We start from the raw sequence: 24,786 nt of genomic DNA, 5'->3' as shown, positions 1-24,786 counted from the left end.
AAAAGAATTAATCTGAAATAATTAATGCAAAAAATTGAGCACTGGAGATATTAAATAAATGCCTGATTAGTACACACGCAGTGTGAAAACAGTATAGCTAATTAGCTTTCCATCTGATGTGACTTTCTAGTTTGTGGTTTTTTTTTTAATGGACTATCAAGTGATTGTTTTAGTCTGTTAAAAGAGAGTTAAGATAATGGTGTGAATATCATTGTGAATATGCAAATAAGCAGATGCTCATGGGTTACACCTCAAAATGTGCTGTTTAAGAGATATGTGAGAAGCTAAGTAGTTTTCCCTAATTTAGATGCTCTTTTGTCCCATTCAAACTTTCTGTTACTGCCAGAGCAATAAATAATATTAGAGAAAAGGAGGACAACAGACACAGAGGTACAAACATTGAGTGGCCCTTAACTTTAATACACGAACCAGTGGCAAATTCTTCATGACATGTAAAGTTTAAAGTATTATAATAGAACACTGAAAACCCTATAAAAAATATCTCATGAGGCCGGGCATGGTGGCTCACGCCTGTAATCCCAGCACTTTGGGAGGCCAAGGAGGAGGTGGATCACGAGGTCAGGAGTTCAAGACCAGCCTGGCCAAGACGGTGAAACCCCGTCTCTACTAAAAATACAAAAATTAGCCGGGCGCAGTGGCAAGTGCCTGTAATCCCAGCTATTCGGGAGGCTGAGGTAGGAGAATTGCTTGAACTTGGAGGGTGGAGGTTGCAGTGAGCCAAGATCGTGCCACTGCACTCCAGTCTGGGCTACAGAGTGAGACTCTCTCTCAAAAGAAAAAAATATATATTTATATATATATACACACATAATGCATTAAAGTTAATTTGCAAACTTGTTAGAGTATGAACACTATAGTATGTATGGCCCATATCTGGCAATTGAAAATTAAATGCTGTGAGCAAAATAATTTAAATTTAAAAATATTTCATATTAAGCATTTGGGACAATCTATTTTCTGTTTCTGTTCCCGTCATCATTAAAATATGTTTTACAAATGATTCTAGACTGCTAATAGGGTGTCAAAATATTCTATAAAGACACTTATCTCTGTATCTCTGCATATTAAGTATACAAAGGCAAAACTTCACACATTATGTAAATATTTGATGACCTTAAAAAGGTTCACATACAATTTAGTACACAATCTAAATTTCTATTTTGTATTGTTTCTGTCAGAATTTTTTAAAAAACCCTTATCTTAATGGGTTATTTAGTTGTGTTTTTAAAGCAAGGGAAAAACAGGGAACACTTTTTCAAGTTTCATTTTTTACTTTATGCTTCAAAACTTTTAGATTTGTTCTATTTTGAAAAGTAGATCAAAAGTAACTAACTTCTATTAGATCATGAGATTTAGGGCAGACTACAAATAACTATGAACAATTAGAACTCCTAAAATGGAAATCATAACTGGTGTTTTGATCAGCATTTTGTGTGTCTGTGTGCAGAGAGATGAACATACAAATCAAATTCCAGAGCAAATTGAAAGCTATTTTGAGGTGGTTCTCATTTCAAATAAGTGTTTGCCTTGAAGCTGTAAGAAGGGTTGGGGGTGGTCAGACAATCTTGCTCTTGTCACAATTTTGATAATCACAGAGTAGTAACTTTGTGCTTATTAGAGATACATATGGAATAACTGTGACTCTCAATCAAAAGTCTCTGTTAGCATCTAAAATTAAGAACTTTCAAGGAGTTACATACAGAATATTTTAGCTTACACTAACTGAATAGGGCTAAGGTTTCCAAAAAGTTCTGCAGACACCACAATTTAAAATGTTTTTGAATTGCATGAAATATTTTGAATTTCTTGCAATTTTTACACAAATATAAGGTAAAGAGATTTCGCAAGATTATAACATACAAAAAGTAACTCTAATATTACCTCACAGGATGAATCCTAATCTCACGCCTGCTACAACTGGGGTAGAGGAGGAGAAAACATAACTGTGGCAAATTGACATTTTGAGTGAGGAAGCTTTCAGAGTGCCTATCTTTAGTAGGTCACATTTTCCTACTCCAAATGGAAACTTTACTGTTGCAGGCAAGCCTCATTCCCTTTCCCAATAAGCTGTTTCTCAAATATGAATGTAGATTAATCCTTTTTTAATAAGCACTAACTCAGCCCAGATAATCAGAGTATAAAAAATCCATCAAATCTTTTAAGTGCCTTGGATGGTTTTGTCCAATAATTTATATTTCACTGACAATTTTAAGACCTATGTGTGAAGTGTTTAGCATTTCACATAATTTGCTCACTCATATTAAATTGTTTATATTTACTGAGCTTCATAAAATCTGTTATCTTCATAGTGAGCCATCTATCAGTTAAGTAAAAAACTTCTGAAAGGCTTCTCTCTGGCTTGGCCTTACTCCAAAACACCTGAAGGGCATAGCACCTTCTGAGTTAGCAGTTTGTCTACAAGCAGATGAGTAGCAATAACAATAAAAAATTATAACAGGAAATGTACTATCCTTGTCAAGCTCAATGATCAACGTATATTTTCAAATTAAGTGCATAGGTTGTACAAAGAATTGCTGTTAAAAAAAAAGAAGAAAAGTCTCTCTGGTGTAATTTTACTAACAGTACAAACTTACCAACTATGAGAGATATTTTATTTATAAGGAGCGAGTGAATGAAGAAGTATGGAAGATAAAAATGCAACACTCCAAATGTGAATATATTAGAACTTTGCACTGAACTGACCAGCACAGTCAATTTTTTATTATCATTGCTAACGTCAAGCAAAGGGATAAACACAAAATAGTCCATGAATTAAATCAGTTCTTCCTTATATTTCATATGATTTATACGAGTGTATCACAGAGATGTAATATGACATGGTGGCTGATTAAACAGAAAGGTTGATGGGCAATACCTTCAGCGATGAAGGCAGAGAACCGGACTGCATAACAAGAAGGTACATTAAAGTATCATTAATTTTCCAGACTCTGACACTCAGTTACTGCCTAGCACCCCTTTCTGCAAAGAATCCTTCACTGTTGAAGTGATATAGCACTTGGGTGACAAATTATGAGGAAGCAGAGAGGCAGCAACCAATGTGAAATGAGAATGGCACAATGATGGCATGTCACCAAACATGGAAGCCTCTTGTCAATGGATATGCTGTAGTACTTTCTCTAGTCCTGGAAACGTCTTCTAACAAGTAGCTAATAAATTTTAACTTCATAAGATATAGACACAAGCTACAATGTTATAATCAAATGATCATAAACATATAAATGCATCAAATAACAAACAAGGCAACCAAGTCAGTGCTATACTTAGCATTTTGCACTATTTCCACATTCTCAGCAGTTTAGGAGCCTACAAGCCACAGCATCATAAAAGCTTAATAACCAATGACACCTCTGTCAAAATCAGTTACTAAGACATTTATGCTTCCTACCAAATTTAATATTAGGAATACAAGATTGAATATAATGTCTCAAAAACTTCTTACATATTTGTAAAATCATGTCAAATTAAAATTGCTCCCTTGTTAATTCTAGAAAGTGTGAAATGTTGTGAGATATTTCTTATCATTGTTGTTGGAGAAAATATTTAAAATAAATTGCACTTAAAATTGTAATTGAACATTGCTTCAGTATTGAGTTCATTCTCTCAATCACTGACTTTACAATTTTGTGTGTCCTCTCTCTCTTCTCTCTCTACTATGGAGATATTTTGAAGGCCACATTATAGGACACCCTTGAAACTCTGTCTTGGAGTCTGAGAAGAAAACATTGTTGTGAACATGTAGACCATCTAGGGTCTTCTTTTTATTGTTCTGCTTCGGCTTCTTTCTCTTTTTCTTCGTTTTCCTTTTCTTTTAAAATACTGTTCATTTGCATTGTAATAAGAGTCTATTTAAGTGAACAGTAAATCACTTAATTCATGCCTCATCAGTCTTATCAATTCTGGTGAGATTTTTGCTTGTCAGTATTTTTCACGAGGGACATTTCGTATTGTAATCTGCATCCTGACACACTAAAAGCTATATTTCAAACTTTTCTTCTTTCCTGAACATTGAAGTAATGCTCATGCATAAATCCACTTCTCAAACGTGGCTTCATAGCATGTAACACATAGTCTGCGTGTGCGTGTGTGTGTGTGTGTGTTTGAGTTTATGATTCCAAAGAACTAGTTGAGAAAAGCAGTTAAGCATTTTTATCAGTCTGTGCTCTTGTTATGCTTCACTGGAGCTACAAGCAAACAGACTGCCTTATGGTTATAAAGCGATATGGTCAAGAGCAATGCATTAAAGCATGTTGAGTGTAATTGCATTTTACAGTGCAGGTTTCTAAAATAAGCCCAAATCACTCATTTGTTATTCCTTTCTGTTCCTTCCATTCATTTCATTACATTCCTACAGACAAGAGATTTTCTTAGCTGGAAATAGTCACTTACCAGCGTAATTACTGAGTCCCTTCCTCTTCTTTCTTCGCCAATACAACCATATGCTAAAACCCATCAGAATTACCCAGCAGGCACCACCAATACCAGCTATAAAGGCTGGTTGCTTCACCACATCAGTGATTTGCTCAGTTATGCTGTTATTGTTTTCAGTAATGACAACTTCATTGCGTCTCCCTATGGAAAAAACCATAGTATTAGTATATATTAAAACAAAAATAAGCACAGGAATATAAACATGGTGCATCAAAAATGAAGAAAAATTATTTGAAGGCAGGAAATGCTTGTTTAGTTTTGAGCCTATCACAAGTATTGATAAGCATAGCCCATAATTTTCAAAAGAATAATCAAATCGTGAGTTTGCAAATGTGATTAAGAACACTGACCTCTTGTGTTGTGGTTTGCTATGGACGGATTCACAACGTATGTTGATTTATCACCTTATAAATTATAAAAATAAGTACTAGGAGTTGAATTAATAACTTATCTTGAATTACATCAAGTGTTTTTAAATACAGTTCTCATTTTTAAGAAAGCAATTACAACTTTTAACATGGGGTATTTGCAAATTGCTTTTCTGCTAAGGCACGGTCCATATTCCAAATGTTCATAATTCACAAGAACATGTAACTTAATGTTGACCTTAATATTCTACCAAAGAACTTATTTTGAGCCAATATCCTTTAATTTTCTGGGAAGTATTAAAACTACTATACAAAACAATGACAATTATGTAAACAGCCTTCACAGAGATCAGCGTGTATAACTAAAATATGAAAAAGATGAAACTCATATATTCCCTTAAAGTATCTGAAACTAATTTGAAAATCCATTTGAAAGCTAAATTTAAAGAACAACTTAAAAATTAACTTTGAGGTCTCCATTACTGAGAAATGCATTTAAATCTGAACTAAGATTATTCTAGAACTAGTCATGTTTGGAAAATTTAGGCCTCTCAGATAATTAAGAAAATCTCAATCTACATTTTAAATAGGTCTTAAACTTGTGGAATCATAAGATTTATGGGCTTATTTAGCAGATTAAGAAATGTAGACGCTGGGAATTAAGTGATTTCTAATGTCAGTATCATGCCTAATTAGTGACTAATGAAAGACTTTTAAAAGGTAAATGGTAAGCAAAATATAAATGGCACATTTCAGCATATCACATCAAAGGAATGTTTGGGATTTTCCTTGTTTTAGCTATAGCACTGTAATATGTTAAAAACATCATGATCTTTGAAGTCATGATTTTGATGAAACCACTCTGCCACTTACTAGCTAAGTAAGCAGTAAGCTTATATAGGGCACTAAATCTTCTAGAGCCCATGTCAATTAGTTGGCACCAGTATTGTCTACTTCATATATTTTGGGAGGGTTGAAGTGGAGGCTAATATGTAGTTTTTGACTCAAAATTATGACCCATGTAAGTTTAAGGGCTGCTTTAAGGGCTTCTCAGTCAACCTCAGTGTCATGAGTGATAAATTATCTAGATTTGAGAATCCTGCAAATCTCAATTCACTTGTTTACCTCACTGCTTCTCCTTTCTTCCAAGGCAGAAAATTAGCCTACACTTCCTAGCATCTTTTGCAGCAGAGTTCAAAAAAGTAACTGAGCATTAGCCAGTGGTAACTAGGAACAAAAAGTGCACACGACCCTCCAGGCCTGATCCGTAACACTGCCTTGACTTGAAACTCTCTTTCCTCACTGGTTGGACAGAAACAGGGGATCTGTTGGAGGATGTTAAGCTTCCAAGAAATGGCAGAGCTATGATTTGAACGATCCAAAACCCCTGAATAACGGTATGGAGTAGAAACTCCATTTCCCATTCTGCTGACCCATATTGGTCTGAGCTGTGAATTAGAAATAAAATTTTATTTTGTTAATCTTTTCAAAATTCAGGCTTTTTTTATTATAGCTGCTAGCATTTCCTTATACATACTTATAATCCATTCCTGAAAGGTCTTTTGTATTAAATTTCAGATTTAAAAACCAGCATCATTTATGTAGTAAATCTGGCTCATTTTCCCACTATGTCTGCCTTTAATTATTATACATATATTTATTATATGTTTAATATTATATATTATTATACATATAATTATTAAACATAGTCAAAGCTTTATTTAAAATGAGCTCATATTTTCAATATGAGACATGCACCTATCTGGTGATTTCCTTAACTATTAGGAATTATCAGAAAGAAAACAAATAACTTCTTGAACAAAGAGAAAAGAAAATTTGGCCTTAATTTTTGTAAAGGATCCATAATATTTCATTTTTATTAAGGTGCAATATTTATGTTACTCAAGGTGTATTGCTATTTTTTATGCTGCTGGTATTTTTGAAACAATGTTGTCAGTTGGACTAATTAGAGCATAGACAAGGGATGTGTGTGACCTGTAATGCTCCATTGTTCTTGCAGACAAAAAAATATAATGAAATATAATGTCTTCATCCCATTGGAGAGTAATGAAGAACAAAACTAATTTGTTGGACTAAAAATTAATTAGACACATCAGATTCGATTGTACCTATTACCATGAAAGTTTGCAGCTGTTCCACATATTATAACCAACTACGTAATGTAAGCGTGAAAAGCCAAATGATTAGAGGAGCAATAACTATACTATTAAGCAAGATAACTAAAATTCTTAAGTCAATGTAAATTGGTTATATGACACGCTGCTTAATGGATATATATCTGAATGTATTTGATTGCATTTTTGTGTCTGTAAATGCAATGATGCAGAATTATGGACACTAGGATGTAAAAGTCATCTTACCATAGGAAACTGCACAGAAAAGAACAACACCAATGTTAAGCCAGTGTAAGGCAGCGTGTTACGTTTTTACAATGTTTTAATTAATGGTCCCTTAATGGAACTTTCTGGAAGGAAGGCTAAACTGAGAAGGAATAGATGAACCAATACATGGTTTGCCATAGTACAAATCTAAAATTCTCAACCATAAATTACATCAAATGCCAATACATGATTTAATTAAAACAAAGGGGAAATGTGGTACAGTTTGAGTCACTTCAAGTGCCGTTTCCAGTTCTGAATAGACAATGGGAAAGTGTAAATTGAAACAGAAAAGAAGATTAGCCATCATTAAATCACTTCTCAACTAAGGAATAACAGTTGTGTAGATAAGGGCATCAGACAAGATGTTAAGGTAGATACGAAGGAGTAATTAAAGAAACAATTAGAAGGCTTCTCAGTACAAGAGTAGATATTAAAAAGAAATAAATCTCTGAAGAACAAATAGCCTTTTCTAGGTTGAACTGTGATTTGTGTGTGTGTGTGTATGTACACAAAAAATAGAATTTCTGTAATTCTATTTTTATAATTACATTTTGAGTACAGCATATTCTAACTATTTGAATAAAAGATAGATATATTATTTTCTAGATTACTTTTATCTCACAGAAAAATGTGAAAACACTTGTATGAAATGCTAAATAGTAAATTAAAAGGTACTCATTACCCATCTGAAGACTCAGGCTTTTATAAATGATAGGGAAATTAAGTGAAATTTTCTATTTGATTTAAAATAATCATTAACTTTATTATTTTAAGTTACAGTTCAATTGTTCAGTGCATAACTGTGATTGTCATGACATGAGCTTGGTTATATCGTATGCTTGTAATTTTTTACTTCCCTATAAGGAAATAAATCCCCCAAATATCTGGCAAACAGATAGTCACTAGGAAGAAAAAGAAACAGAAAGCTCTACTTAAGAATTTAGTATTTATTACTAAAGATAACCAAAAAAAACTATGAAAGGAAAATACGTTATTTGACAGTTACTTGACAATCTTAGTTATCCGTCACTTAGAACAATTATATTCAGCCAATCCATTTCATAAAGATATACAGATATAGATATTTTGTACTGTCTTTCTGGCATATATATGCCAGTATATAGTATATATATATATATGTGTGTATATATATGTATATATATGTATGTGTGTATATATATATATACACACACACACACATATATATATAGCTTTTTAAGTGAAAAAATAAGGGCTTATATCTAAATACTATAAATGAATACACACACATGTATGTTAAATCCTTTTTGGTGTACCTGTATTTCTTTCTTATTCCAATTTATTTTAGAAAATCTCAGAAGGACAAGATTGTAGGTTTCCCTCAGGTTAAGGAATTAATTCAGTCTGACTGACTAATTAAGAAAGAGAAGACAATTTAAAGAAAAGTTAATACTTTAACTTTTTCTCTACAATTCTTTTAATATATAAAAGAAAGAAAACCTAGAGAATCTAAAAAATTTTAACGCTATGACTGAATGTTAAATCTGTCCATGTACAATACATATTTGTAATAGAAAGAATTCTCCAGAAGCTGGCAGTCAGCTTTATATGCGTCATTTTAGCAAATAAATAGAAAAAAATGAGAACGGCTTATATCAAACACTTTAAAAACATGTAAACTCTAGGAAGAAGATTTCTTATTTGTTTATTTTTCTTTAAAGGCACTGGCAAGCAAATAAAAGCAGGGAAAACTGAAGGGGATGCATGTATTGAATGAACGGCGCTTTACTAGAGGAAATCTGCAGGGGTGAGGCTTTCTTTCCCTTAGGGAGCACCGCAATCCATACAGTGTGAGGCATTTAGGACCTCAGCTGAAAAAACTCAATCTTATTGATATGAGGTGTCTCAGGGTGGAGTTCAGGGAGGCCAGAGTGACTTAAAATAGAGAGGAGAACCATATGAAAGAGGGAGATGGTGGAGAGTGATGCTCCCAAATTTGTGTATACTCTCCCCTTACATTCAAAGGTGAACCCTGAACTGTGCATGCAAAGAGAAGATTGTAGGATCTGGTGAAAGCACAGGTTTAAGCTCATGTTCACCGCAAAACTTCCAAACCATGTTAGGAAGACCAGATAAACATATGAGGCTTCTCACCGGAAGCCCAGGAGAGGATCATGCCTTGAAAGTATTTTACTGAGGTTTTGTCTTGAGAATAAGGGCAAACATAAGAAGTCCCATACTAACCAATGTAAAAACTAAGACATCACTGGTTAAAAGTGACCAGACAGTAATGTATGTGCCTGCTAGAACACAAACATGCTTCAAAAGATCACAAAATTTTATTTCATCTGCAATGTTCAGTATAGTAAAAAATTACCAGGCATGTGAAAATAAATAAGCAACAAACCAGAAAAATATAACCCAAGGTCAGCAGAAAAGATAATCAATAGAAGTAGACTATGAGACAAGATGGATGTTGAAATAAGGAGAAAAGAACTTGAAGCAGCTATTACAATAGGTGTATGGACTTAATATGGTCATAATAAATGATTACATGGAAAACATCAGAGGGAAATGAAAAGTGTAAAAGAAAGCAAATGGAAGTTATAGAACAGGAAAGTGTAATATATGAAATGACCAGTTCCCTGGACACTTCCACTTCTGCCCATGAAGAAATAACAGGTATTGGGATATGCACTCCCATCGCAAACAAGTAGAAGACTAGGCAAAATATGTGAAAGAAAAGAGTAGGACTGTGATCTCAGACAGAAGGGAAAGAAACAGGGACAACTTTAATATTTTCACAGCTTTGTACCTACAGATAACTTTAAAATATGATGCAGCCAAGACTAACCCAAACATTGCTGAACAGCATCCCTGAGTTGAAAAGACTGAAGCACTCATGGAAGCTGAGGGGACTGAAAACTTTTTTTACTTTTTTTTTTTTTTTTTTTTGTAGAGACAGAGTCTTGCTCAGTCACCCAGACTGGAGTGCTGGAGTGTGGTGGCACGATCTCAGCTCACTGCAACCTCCGCCTCCCAAGGTCAAGCAATTTTACTCCCTCAGCCTCCCGAGTAGCTGGGACTACAGGTGCACGCCGCCACGCCCTGCTAATTTCTTTTGTATTTTAGTAGAGATGGGGTTTCACCATGTTGCCCAGCTGGTTTCGAACTCCTGAGCTCAGGTAATCAGCCAGCCTCAGCCCCTCAAAGTGCTAGGATTACAGACGTGAGCCACTGCGCCTGACCAGGGACTGAATTTATGGAGCAGAATATCAGATAAATATGAGAACTGCACTTTTTATTTTGAATTTATTTGCAAGATAACTGATGTTTAAGGCAAAAACAACACTAGAGCTATAATTTGTATATTGCTGTTTATTACATAGAAGTAAAAGGTATAATAATAACAACAAAAAAAAAAGACGAGAGGAAAAGGAGTGACATTATACTGCTCTAGGATCCTTATAGTCAAATCCTAGAGCAACTGTTAGCAAAGAAATGAGGTGTACCTAATAATCCAAGAGCGGCCATAAAATACTAACCCTTTCTCATTTTATCAAAAGAAAGCAGGAAATTTGGAAGATAGTAACAAAGTTAGCAAGCAAATAGCAAGATAGTAATTCTAAACAAACACACCAATGATTACATTAATAATAACATTCTGAGTATGCAATTAAAAAGGCAAAGATTGTTAGATTGGATTAAAAAAAAAAACAAGACTGGCTAGGAGAGGTGGCTCATGCCTGGGAGGCCAAGGTGTGAGGATCACATGAGGCCAGGAGTTCAAGAGCAGCCTGGCCAACATGGTGAAACCCTGTCTCTACAAAGATACAAAAGTTAGCCGGGTGTGGTGGCATGTGCCTGTAGTTCCAGCTACTCAGGAGGCTGAGGCAGGAGAATCTCTTGAACCTTGGAGACAGAGTTTGCAGTGAGCAGAGATCACCTAACAATATGCAATTTAATAGAACTGCACATTAAATACAGAGAAACATGGGTTAAAATGAAAGAATGAAAAAATGACAATCCATGCAGTTACTTACAAAAGATGATGTAGCTATACTAATATCAGACAAAGTAAATTTTAGGATAGGGAATCTCACTAGAAAATAAACATAGCCATTTCATAATAATAAAGGGTAAATTTAAAAAGAAGATATAATAATCTTAAAACATACTCACGTAAAACAAAGTAGCCAAAACATGAAACACAAACTTATAGATGAAAGGGGGAAATACATAAATCCATAATTACAATAGATTTCCAGACTGTTTTTAGTAATTAAAAGCACAAATAGAAATCAATAAAGACCTGATGATACTAACAAATAATTTGACCTGAGATAAAACCTTCCACTGAAAAAACAGAAATGCAAATACTTTTCAAGTGTACAAGAAACATTCAATGAGATCAAATCCTGTGTCAAAAAATAAGTCTCCATATTTAATAGAGTAAATTTACACAAAGAAAAATTACTCTGAGGCTCTGGCCTCAGGGGAATTAAAGTAGAAATCAGAAACAAAAAGATATCTGGAAAAGTCCCTAAACATTTGGAAATTAAATAATACACTTATAAATAACCTCTATGAAAGAAAAACAGAGATCCTTAAAGAAAAGTTGAAGATAGTTGTTTATATTCCATGATAAATGGAAACATAACAAATCAAAGTTTGTAAGATTCAGCTGTAGAAATGCTTAGAGGGAAATTTAAAACTTTAAAATACCCCCAAAATAGGAAAGGTCTGGAGTCACTGATTTACATTTTGATCTTAGGAGACAAAATAAAGGTACATAGAAGAAAAAGCAGAAATCAATTGGTTAGAAAACTAACAAAGCCAAAAGTTTGCACCTTGAAAAGATTAATAAAATTGATAAATCCTCATCAAGACTGATTTAAATAGGAAAAAGAGGGGTATAGAAATGAAAGAGGGAGGATAGGAAAAAAATGAAAGAGTTCACATACATTTTTAGTATTTAAGAATAAAACAGGTGGCATTATTCTATATCTCACAGACATTCAACGATAATAAGGGAATATTGTAAACAACCACATGCTAATAAATTCAATAGCTTAGAAGGATTAGAGAGAGTCACTACTGGGCAAAAAACAAAATATCTATTTACCACAACCAACACAAGAAGAAATACAAATTCTTTTTTTCTTTTCTTCTTTTTTTTTGGAGTTGCCTCAGCTGGAATGTGGTGGTGTGATCTTGGCTCACTGCAACCTCCACCTCCCAGGTGGATTCAAGTGATTCTTGTGCCTCAGCCCCCCAAGTAGCTGGGATTATAGGCGCCCACCACCACACCTGTGTAATTTTTGTATTTTTAGTAGAGACGAGGTTTCACCATGTTGGCCAGGCTGGTCTTGAACCCCTGACCTCAAGTGATCTGCCCACCTCGGCCTCAGAAACACAAATTCTGAATAGACCTGAATTCATATATATATATATATTTTTTTAATTCACAAAGAAAAGCATAGATATAACCACTGAATTCTAGAAAATATTTAAGGAAGAGGTAAGTCCTAAAAAACTTTCACATAATTTAGAGGAGGAAGGAATGCTTCCCAAACTACTTTGTAAAACCAGCCACCTGATTTCAAAACTGGAAAAAGAAAACTACAAATCAATATTCTAATGAACATAGATGCAAAATTATTTACCAAATATTAGTAAATTCAGCAACATCTATGAAATGAGTAATGTATCATGACCAATTGTGATTTATCCCAAGAATACAAGGTTGATTTACCTTTAAAAGTCATTCAGTAGAATTCATCACATTAACACAAACAAGAAGAGAGAGAAAACATGATTATCTGAAAACACTTAAAAAAATTTCACAACTACTAAAATGAGTAAGTGAGGTAGTAAGGCTACAAAGCACAAAGGCCATTTAGAAATTAAATTTATGTGTAATACAAAACCATTGGAAAAATAAATTTTAAAAATCCATTTATAATAGTGTAAAAAACCATCAGATAGGCCAGGTGAAGTGGCAGGACCTCATGCCTGTAATCCCAGCACTTTGGGAGGCCACAGCAGGTGGATTTCTTGAGGTCAGGAGTTTAAGACCAGCCTGGCCACAATAGCAAAACCCTGTCCCTACCAAAAATACAAAAATTAGCCGGAAGCAGTGGTGCATGCCTGTAGTCCCAGCTGCTCAGGAGGTTGAGGTGGGAGGATCACTTGAACCTGGGAGATGGACGCTGCAGTGAGCCAAGCTGCACTGCACTCAAGCACTCCAGCCTGGATGAGAGAGAGAGACTTTTTCTCAGAACTAAAAACAAAACAAAAAACCTATACAAAAAATCAAATGCTCAAGAAATGTGTTGACACACTAAAAACTATAAAATATTGGAACAAAGTAAAGAACACTTAAATAATGGAAACATATATCGCATTCAGGGAAACAGAGTTATTATTAAAATATTTACTCTACCCATTTTGATGGATGTGTTCACTTCATTTTCACTCACCATTCCAACACAGTTGTAGAGATATCAACAAGCTGATTTGAAAAGTATGTGGAAAAGCAGAAGGCCTATAATAAGCAAAATAATTTTGCAGAAGAAAATGATGGAGTATTCACATTACCTGATTTCAAGGCTTACTATGAGCTACAGTAACCAAGACAGTGTGGTTTGGCATATGGATAGACATACAAACAAACTGAATCCCATAGGGAATCCAGGAATGCATCCATGAATATATGATTAACTGGTGGAAAGGAAAGTCCTTTTAATAAATTATGAGTACATAATTTGATATACATATGGAAATAAATAAGCCTCATTCCTTTAACCACATTGCAGTTACCATCAGATGAATTATAGACCTCCGCATAAAAGCTAAAATTATAAAGCTTCTAGAAGAAAATATCCTCAGTATCTAGAGGTAAGCCACAATTTCTTAGGAAGCACTAAATATCAAAGAAAAAATGATAAATTGTACTTCATTAAAATGTAATACTTTTGTTCATCAAATGACACTATGAAGAAAATGAACAGGGAATTCATGGACTGGGAGAAAATATTTGTAACACATATACATGGAAAAGAATTTGTATCCAGAATGTACAAATAACTCCTACTAATCAGTAATAAGAGACAACCCAATTTTTAAAAGGCAAACATGTGGTCAATTCACAAAAGAAATTATGTGAATGGCCAATAAGCACATGTAAAGTTGCTCGACATTATTAGTCATAAAAGAAAATTCAAGTTAAAATCACAGGTTATCCCAATTAGAATGGCTAAAATCACAAAAACTGGAAACATCAAATGTTGGTGACAATGTAGGGCAACTGGAAGTCATTTTTCTTGCTGGTGGGAGTATGAAATTATACAACAATTTGAATATTGTTTAGCAGTTTCTCATAAACTCAAACTATACAACTCTTTTACCCAGAAATTAGACTCCTAGGTATTTCTCCAAAAGGACACAAACATTTACACAGTAATATTCATTCTGTCAGGTGAAAAGCAGATAAACAAAATATGGCATATTCATACAATTGAATACTGCTCAGCAATAAAACATATGAACTGAATAATACATACATGGATGAATTTTAAAAACATTATTCTTAGTGAAAGAAACCAGATTTAAAAAATCACATTCTGTATGATTCCATTTATATACATCTCAAGAACAGAAAAACATAATCTATGATAAGAGGGAACAATTTTATGCAATGATGATATTAGATTTAATATGATTTCTTCTTTGGGATGGTATGTTTAGATTACAAAGCTTATTCTGACCTGTTTCTTGTTAATTTTTGACATTTCTCTGACTAAGAGGAAGCATACAGATTGAAACATGATGGTCTCTCTTCAATAACTATCTCATTTTTATTATATTTCAATGGCACCAAAATTGCTAATGAGGCAATTGATTAAAAGTAATTTTAAACTACCTTTCAGCATTTAAACTCTTAAATATTGCAATTTTAAAAAGGTTCTGGGACTTTTAAGAGCATGATCAATTGCACAAAGTATTTTTGTAAAAAACCCTAGTCAGTTAACCCATTTGTCAATATGATATGTGTACCCTATCATTCACAAGTGTATATTCACTATTAGTATGTTGATGCAAAATCATCATCCACCTTGTCAGCTGACTGATTCTAAAGCACAGACCACATAGTTTGATACTCACCGATTATTATTGGCTGTGGTTCACTCTTTACTCCAACCCCTGCACTGGTACTAGCTGCAACCTCTACCCGGTATTGAATACCTGGGAATAATCCACCAATTATTACGGACCGAATGGCTGCATCCACAGTTTTGTTGATATGGAATCGCGTTTCATTTCCTAGACACCAGATCTACAGAAATGGAAAGTGAATAACACATGGATATAAGATTATCGTTTCTGGTAACGAGACTACTGTAACTGATCAAATATTTTTTAATCATAACCTGTCTATCTTCTAGGCTTATAGAAGTTTTGCAAATGACATCTTCTAAAGCCCAACCTCTGCAGTTTATTTCTAAGTGTATATGTAAGTGTGTTTGTGTGCATGTGCACCTGTATTAAAGGAAGAACAATAAGGGAAGCTGAAACTATGCCATGTTCATTTATATCTTATTCTCAGCACTGCATGCTCATAGTGAGTAATTTAGAAAGCACAGTGATTTCTTTAACACCTCTGGTATGTGGTCTTTGGTTGCAAATGGCATTTTTGTATGGATTAAAACACATAATTTCCTCTGTTTTATTTATCAAGATTTATTATGCATATAATCCACTAAAATATGGTGATTATAAGTTGTAATATCTAAGGTATATAGGTAGACATCTAAGTAATTTATATTTCATTTAAGAAAATATTAACTTACACAAAAGTAGTTAACAAGATGAATTGACCTAAGTTATAGGTATTGACTAAAATGAAATTAAAGCCAATATTTACGTTGACAGCAATAAATCTAATATTGATCAACACATATCTACACACACATACACATTCATGAGAACAAAGTGGTGGCAAGTCTTTAGATATTGATGTTAAGGAAGTCAGGCTTTTATTTCAAGTAGGAATCAAATTTTAGGGCATCTTCTTGGATATAGAAATTGTTCTGATGAAATGTGTTATGAAAAGAAATCCACTGTGTATCCACATTTGTATTCATATTATACAATATTTTAAAATCTACATGTAGACACATATGTAGGAAAACATATGATTTGTTTCGGAGCAGGTAAGTTCCCAAAATTTTTCAGTAAAAAATAATTCTTGTGAATCATGTGTTTCTTTTATTGATATATGATATCTGTGTTCTTAGTGAAGGAATATTTAGCTCTTACCTACATATGTGCTTTGAAACCAAAATATGACAAGTGCCTAGAGAGTGAGAATGTTTACAACTTATGGAAAAAAAATTTATCATGTTGTAAAAAAAAGTAACAATATTTAACTACATGGAAATTTAGGATATTTAGTGCCAAATGGTACAAAAATAAATTCCTAACTTCATTAAAACACACACACACACTCAAACTCACACAGAGTAGATAATTTGTTACTCTGTTAAAACAATGTCCTAATGCTTATAAAATCTTAGAATCTATATAATTATTGTATTGTAAAAGCATTTATTCTTATGTTTCTTAAGCATGTGTCTTTACAGGATAGAAATCATTTTAAAATAAATCCTTATACATTTAGTCCATTCATTTGCTTTAGCAAGTTATTCTTTAATAAAATTCTATGTAAAAATTAATATTTCCTTAGAAATAAACTTTAATCTGCAAACTTTTGAGTAAAATTATTCAGCTTAATATTAAATACCAACTCTGAATTTTTTAGGTGAAATGGGTGTCTAGTTTTGTATTATATTAGATGTATAGAATATGCTATTTTCAGAAATCTAGAAATATTTATTAATAAATGATATCAATAGATGATTTATTAATAAATTATAGTTTTGAATTTTACAAAGATTAATGAGGGGTTTTTCATTCACATGTGGTCTAATCACAACACAAACAGAATCTTATTTTGAAAACGTAGACATACTTTCTACTTTACACACCAAATGATGGCAATGAAACAATAGATACATATGTTTCTAAACAGCCAAAAATTCATCAGTTGAAAAATGAGACAATCAACTGTTTTTTCTGTAAGTCAGTATTTTGTAAAATATGTTGTTTCAGTGGCTTTTTTTCAGGTGAAATATTCTACACAACCTCAATAAATACATGGTTTAAAAACAGCTGCCTTAAAGCCTCTTATGCAGAATTCTAATAACAAAGATAAAACCCATTTTCTAGGCTTCACAACCTACCCTGTGTCCCATCTCTTTAAATCCTTGAGGTTGTAGAATCACACTATACAGAAAACCATTTCACTGGTGTGGTTTAATTGTTCAACTGGGTTTGTGTGATCTGTGACCTTGAACTCAGGTTCTAATACCTATGCATTTGTTTCATTCTCTGTCACACAGAAATATAAATAAAAACTTTACACTTAAACTGAATAAGAGAACCTTTAGAGATGTGTCTCATTCATGAGACACTGAGATTTCTCTGGGAACTTTTACATGAGAGCTGTCCTTCTTCACCCGGGTCCTACCTTGTATTCTTGGATAATTCCATTCTGGTGATCTGGAGGAGGAGGATCCCAGGAAACACTAATACTTGTGCTATTGTAGCTTCCAACTGTCAGCACAGTGACAGACTGTGGCGGGGCACTTGGGGCTGTAGAGGAAGTAATTAGAATAAATGCAAACTATAAGCCTTGGTGTGCGTTCATGCTACTTTCAGAATATGAGTATAAAGACAAGTTGCAGGAGACTCTGGCTTCCAGGAGTTCTGAATGCACACGGTGTTCAACAGTGACAGTTTTTTTGAGAAATGTTCTTTAGATACAATATCTAGATTTAAAGCAAATGGAACAGCTTTTGTAATATGCTCTCAATAATAAATTTACAGCTAACATTCTAATAAGCGTTTTCTATACACCCCGCACAGAGCTAAGTGTCAGGTTTAATGCTTGTATTAATCTCAGCAGGTAGAAACAAATCTTATCTCGGTTTTACAGGTGAGGAAACAGAAGGTTACTGTAAGAGACTTAGGAAAGTCAAACAGCAAGTCAGAATTTGAGCCGGTGTATGTCTGATTTTAGAACTCTACTCTAATAGGCTGTCTTTCTAAAAACAACCATAACTTCTTCTAACCAAAATTATTCTGAGAGGACATACTCCAGCATTTATCACATGTTATTTCTGAACGGTGGCATTATTGACATCCATTTTGGTATGCTTTTAGCTTGTGCTTACTAAATAAAAACAGAAACATAACTATAAATGTCATCAACACAGAAAAAACTTCTTTTTCTTCCCATACTGAGAAAAATAATTGACTGCTATAAATTGACCCGCAAGTTAAGATTGAAAACTTATATTATATGGATGGGCAAGGGACTCTGATGATAAAAATGAAAACAGTTCATGTTGGGTCAAATGTGAAATGGGAAGATTTTGATTTCCTACAATAATTCTCTGCCTTTATAGTTTCTCCTATAACTAATTACAACCATACTGAGAAAAGGCAAGAGAGAAGCTCTTCTTGATTTTAGAATGCCGCATCTCTCATTTAATGTGCCTGAGAACTAAGAAATAATAACTTTGTGGAAAAATTCATCTATTCTCAGTGAGTCTCTGAATTAAAATCAAAGGTGGGGGTAGTTAAAATCATAGTATTACGTAACATCGTTCTTAACAGTTTAAAATATCAAATAATTTGGTGGTATTAATGGCTTTTTATGTAGAATCATCAACGCTTGCATAGCTCTACACGGTTTAGTTTTTTGAAACTATCCTAAATATCCTAAAATATATTTTAAAAGCCTGACAGCAGATATCCCATGTTTTGTAAATATGTCATGACATATTTCACTTAGGTATAGCCATATTTGCATTGAGATATAGGACACACAAAGCAACATGTTAATAGAGTACTGCTCTTTCCTATTCCTCTTTGTGACAATATTGCTCCAAAATATGGCATGATGAATAAATCCAACCACTTGTCTACGAGCCTTGTAGTTATTAAGAAGACTGCATTGAAAAATAAGACTTTCAGAATGGGTTTCTCATTCACCTTGCTGCTGGCTCGGCGAGAACACCGTGCCTGCTTCCTGACAGGTCCATTATTCCAGGACTCAGCTTCGTTCTACAGATGTGAAAGAACCCAAATCGCCGCTCATCATTCCCGGACACAGCCCAGCTGAGTTCCATTTGTTACCGTCACATAGCCACAGAAATTGGAGATGAATGTATACCCAACAGGGACAAATGTCTAATCCAGAGGAAAAGTCTAACTGCAGTGAAATTGATTTTGGAAACAGGCTTCAAAGAGAGCATTCTGTGTTAAGGTTACCTGCTCCACTCATTAATACTACCAATTTGCAACACAGAGTGAAATTTAATGATGAATAAAGATATGATGATAATTATTATTTTTAAACATGTTGGCAAGGAGAAAAGATACTATTATAATTACTGGTAACTTTTCAACATATCCTAAAAATAGATTAATGATGCCTTTTTAAATATGCATTTTTGCCCCTGCCAGTGTATCACACTGCAAAACAATGGGAAGATGACATTTTTGCCATGTTGTGTAAGAAATGTATAATTTAAGAGCTCTTTGGTCAAGCACATAGATGTTAACGTGGGCAACCTATATACATTTTTTAAAGGCTTCTCTTATTTTGTATGAAATATGTTTAAAGAAAGGGCTTTTTACAAGAGTTGTGAGCACAAAATTAATACAAAAGCAGAATGGAGGGATTTATTTCATTTGGCATCTCCTTTTTATAACTTTAATGACAACATTTATTATAAGCCTCTTGTTTAGTGAAAGAGATACTACTAAATGAACTGGTGGAAAGCTTGTGTTCATCACAGATTGACTTTAACATACCTTTAGGTAAGAAAAGGTCCAAAGTGGGGAGAACGAGGGAACTTCACTAAGAAGAAAGCTACTGCAAATACGCAAGTGCCCTTCCTGATCAGAAATCATGGGTTTGACTGGCAGTGCCCATAGGAAAAAGTGGCTAATAAAAGAAAATGTCACATTTAACTATAACAAAAGAAGAGTAGTCACAATGAACAGCCTGTGTTCTCAAATTTCCAGTCGTCTGTCTTTCATGATCCAAATGAACTAAATCTACACAAAATATAGGGGAATATTTAATAATCCAATTCAAGTGAACTTAAACATAAGATTTGGCGCAAATGGTTACTTAAGAAAAATTCAAATTACATTAGTGTCCTTTTTTCTGCTTGTCAGATTCTATAGAATTCTCAGAATAAAAGGAGAAAACGACACTTCCTCAATTTACTTTTAGGTGATATCTTTCCGTTCTTCTAAGGAAGATAACAAATAGGTACTGTAACAGAAATTGGTTTCATCATGTTTGATTTATATTCGAAATCTGAATACTGACCTTCTTCTGTAGTACGAACCGTTTTAGATTCACTATCCATTCCTTGGAACTCATTAAAATATGGCCGTACTTTAATTTCGTAAGTCACCCCCTTTTTCAGGTTGACTAAGACAGCACTTCGTTCAGTCGGGACTTTGGCATCCAAATTCTGCCACGAAGATGTCGCCTGCAGACCTGAAGTCTGACGATACATCACTCGGTAGCCTTGGATAAACTGGGGTTGGCGATCAACCTGAAAAACATAGTTAAGGGCATTTGAAACTAAAGGAAAGTATTTTAGACATCACAATGAATTTGTCCTCTTTTCATTTGTCCCTATTTCTGTCCTCATAACTATCAACTGAGTGATGTCATGACTTTCTAGCTAATCTCTCTGCTTCTAATAACTTCTGTCCTTTTAGAGTTCAGATTGCTCCTAAGATTGTTTCCAAAATGAAGATTGGGAGAACTCTCTCTCCTGTTTAAAATACCTCACAGTATCTAAGATACCAACCTAATTAATTAAGATGCCTTGGATTAGCACAAGGGCCTCTCAAAGGCCAGACCTACCAGTATCTCTAACTTTATGTCTCCTCTGCTTACCCATTTTCTGCATCCAACAATTCCCTTTTATGTGGCTTTATATGTAATATGCCCTTTGTCAGGGATTTCCATTCTCATTCTTTGTCTATTCACTAACATCATCACTCAGTCAAAACACACGTTTTGGGTTCCTACTCATAGGTGCCAGAAATTCTGCTGAGCTCTGGGGATAAAATGGACAATGAAAATAGAGTCAGTCCCTGCCCTCATGAGCTGAGGTGAGAAGATGGAGTCCAGGTAGAAGGTAGGAGTGGTCTAATAATGACTGAACCATGGTCAAGTTACAATCATAAAAAAAGAAGCATAAACAAATGTTAAGAATGAGAGGTGCCAAGAGCTAAGAAAGCCTATAGTGGAGAGAAAGGTGACTGAGTTGGGAAGCAGAGACAAAGCTTCCCTGAAGAATTCGTAAGTGCTTAGATAGGCAAGAAGAGCAGGATTTACCCAGGAAAACAAATGTGAGGACATCATGTATAAAGTCCCTGTGGCTGGAAAAAGCATACAATACAGATTAAAGTTGTAGAGCTAGAGCATTTGTTTTAAAAGCGTATGAACGTTTATGCCCATTACCAAATATTAAATGAAAAACTTTTACTAATTTACCAACTTCTGACCCTTCAATTGTCCCATTCTTGACAAAATTTGATAACTTTTTGATATCTTCATTTATTTAAGGTACAGTAAGAAGCTATTTTAAATAATAATCTAAGATTAAACTCATACCAAATAGAACTTTTAAAAAGTGTTTTTGTTTGCTATTGACAATCACCTAAAAATCAAATATATAAAAACGCAAGATTAAAAAATGAAATATATTCTTCTCTGTATACATTTATTTTAAAATATTTACCAGGGTTTTATGGTTGTTTCATTTTCAGGGAGAAAACAACTATGGATTTTAAAAATTATTTTTAAAAATTAAGCATCTTTTAATACTTTGTCATGTTTTTAGAAACACTTGATTTAAACACAAACTATGATAGCATGTTCCAACTAATATCCCTTATCATAGTTTAATAGCTATAGTCTAACAAGGCTTAAATTTGACATACTTCGCTATCAAATAAAGCATAAAGATTAATGGAAAAGAAATGGAATAACCTCATTTCAGGAAGTTTGTAGAGAAAGAGGAAATAAAAAAGAGAATTATGGAGACGGTTATTAATTTCAGCTTTAAACAAATTTCTTTATCCAAGAAATTTGAAATTTGTTCAGCATTTGAAATTTGTTTCAACTTTTGTTGAAATGTTGACATTTGTCGGCAGTTTATAAACAAAACGTATTCTTTCATGTATTAACTACTAACATCTCTTCTTTAGTTGCAGTATTGTTTTGTTTATTTTTAATTGGGGGCAGCAAATGAATGTTAGCTAAAAATATTGGCTTTAGAAAGTTAAAAATACAGAGCCTCAATAAAAATACAGTGGAATAAAAGGAAATACTCAGAACGTCCAAACGAGAAAACTCCCTCAATTAAGTGAGTGTGTGTGTGTGTGTGTGTGTGTTTCTATGTATGGCTAATTCCAGTTTCCCAGATAAATCTCAACAAGAATGAATTCCTTCACCCACCTGAAAGCTTTCTCACCCTCAAAGACTTTCTGAAATTAGTGCTACACTTGTATGAGGTCAGGTAAAAAAAAAAAGTGAGCCCAGGTGTAACATGGAAGCTGGTGATCGGCAAGTCCTCATTCATGCTACCAGTTTATGTTTCTACCATTGGATACATTCTTTGAAAAGCAGGAGTTTTTCTGACACTATGAAATAAGGCAACCAAGATGCGAAAAGTTGAATTTATGAGAGCCAAAGAGAGATGACTTTCATCAAAACTGTCAGTGTTCAAAAAAACCCTTGCAGTATATGTTAAAACAACACTAAGTTTGCATTTTATAAACTTCTCTGCATTTGCTTTAAGTGACTTTATATACTGAAAGAAAGACATAACTCACAATAATAGCTTGTTAATACTGAAAGAAGCAAGCTGTGTTTTTAAGAAGAACATTAAGCAGCTGTTTCCAGATGAAGGGAGTCTGTAAATCAGGGTAAATTGGTTTTATCCATGTTTGGTTTTCATTAATTAAGTGTTTTAGGGACTTTATGAAGCTAATGTGTACCACAAAACGTTGTTTTGCACACTTGAACACTTCAGTGTACACTATCGTCAGCCAGTATATCGTATGGGGCTTAATAATTAAATAGTTTAACTTGATTGTGTGCAGTGGCAATGCATTTTTTTTTTTCAGGAGGAAATTTGTTGTTACAGGTGGAAGCAGAAATGAAAACACTGAACATTTACTTTAAAAAAAATGGGTGAGATTTTTACTGGATGTGTGTTCTACCCCACTAAATTTTGGAGCTCATTTTGACAGGTGGTCATTTTCAAGTTAGGCCATATGTTTGTTACGAGTTTTATTAACATTCTAAGAAAGAGGATTTTCTTTTAGAGTTGATTACAATCAGAGTCTGACCACAGATTCATGGGTTTATATATATTTTTTAAATAGTATTTTCTGAAACATGAATAAAAAAAGAGTTGTCTTAAGGAAAAAGTAAAATGATTACGAGAACTTCAGGCTTCCAGCCATAGGTCTCAATTTGAATTAGGTTTCAACCTCTTAAACTTTCTGAACCTCAGTTTACTTAATTTGCTCACATAATACCCATATCTCAAGGGCACAGAAACAATCAAGTGACTGATATAAGTGAAAGCATTTTGCTGGCTTTAGAGATGCACAATGATAAAACATAATTGTTAAGGAAGCAACAGGCTAAAAAAGAAGACGGCTTATATGTGGCCCTAAAATCAGCATTCTAGTTAAACTGTTTAAGTGTGATGCTTCATATTTACCTTTTCCATTTACAAAACAAAACAACATAACAACTCAATATAAAGCAAAAATTCAAAGTGAATTTTCTTTGATGGGTTTAGCTGCTAAGGGTTTGATCTGGTTTTAGCAGACGTCTGAAATTCTAGTTTGTCGAAGCACTCTTTTCAATCTCTTTTCAATTTTTCCTTTTCAATGGAAAAATGCTTAATGGGCAAAGAGTATGTAATTCTTTTTGTCCTTGAACAAAACAAAGACAAAAAGTAAAGCTAGAATAATCATTTTTCGGTAAGTGACTTATTGCTATTTTTCTTTGTGGAACAGCAGGTTTCTTATCATTTTTGCCCACACTCATTCTAAAAGCAGCCATTTTAGAAAGCAGTTATTGCTAACTATTGTTTCAAGTTTAGCCTGGTGAGGAGAGGGACAGCGAATGGTCTCTACAGTAGTTATGTCTTGTGCCTTTGGTCATTAATCCTGCCAACCACTGGGAAACTTCCTCAGCTGGCCCAAAACCTAATCAAATGGTGGGGAATTATTTCTCCGTTCAACCCCAACACTTCTGTAAAGCAAATGCTAACATTTTGATAATTTAAATAACACATGCATTTAGTAAATCGAAAATATTACATCAATAAAAGAGTTACACAAATTATTTGACCACTGGACACACCCCAGTCTGACTTTATTTC

The 24,786-nt window shown here is 33.8% G+C and overlaps 1 protein-coding gene across 17 annotated transcripts in view; it reads right to left on the bottom strand.

Annotated features, from left to right (window-relative positions):
• ROBO2 (roundabout guidance receptor 2) overlaps positions 1 to 24,786 on the bottom strand; it is a 1,750,895-nt gene that overhangs the window by 56,109 nt on the left and 1,670,000 nt on the right. For all 17 annotated transcript variants that reach the window (XM_063703928.1, XM_055380941.2, XM_055380947.2 and 14 more), the window contains 4 exons: positions 20,691 to 20,922; positions 17,811 to 17,935; positions 15,386 to 15,557; positions 4,429 to 4,611 (listed from right to left, as the gene is read on the bottom strand). In XM_063703928.1, coding sequence (XP_063559998.1) covers positions 4,429 to 4,611; positions 15,386 to 15,557; positions 17,811 to 17,935; positions 20,691 to 20,922 — 712 coding nt within the window. The remainder of the gene's footprint in view (positions 1 to 4,428; positions 4,612 to 15,385; positions 15,558 to 17,810; positions 17,936 to 20,690; positions 20,923 to 24,786) is intronic.

Source organism: Gorilla gorilla, chromosome 2 (assembly GCF_029281585.2).
Source record: "Gorilla gorilla gorilla isolate KB3781 chromosome 2, NHGRI_mGorGor1-v2.1_pri, whole genome shotgun sequence".
Taxonomy (NCBI): Eukaryota; Metazoa; Chordata; class Mammalia; order Primates; family Hominidae; genus Gorilla; species Gorilla gorilla.
Note: the sequence above shows the minus strand (reverse complement) of the source record. Positions and strands in the feature narration are given on the sequence as shown.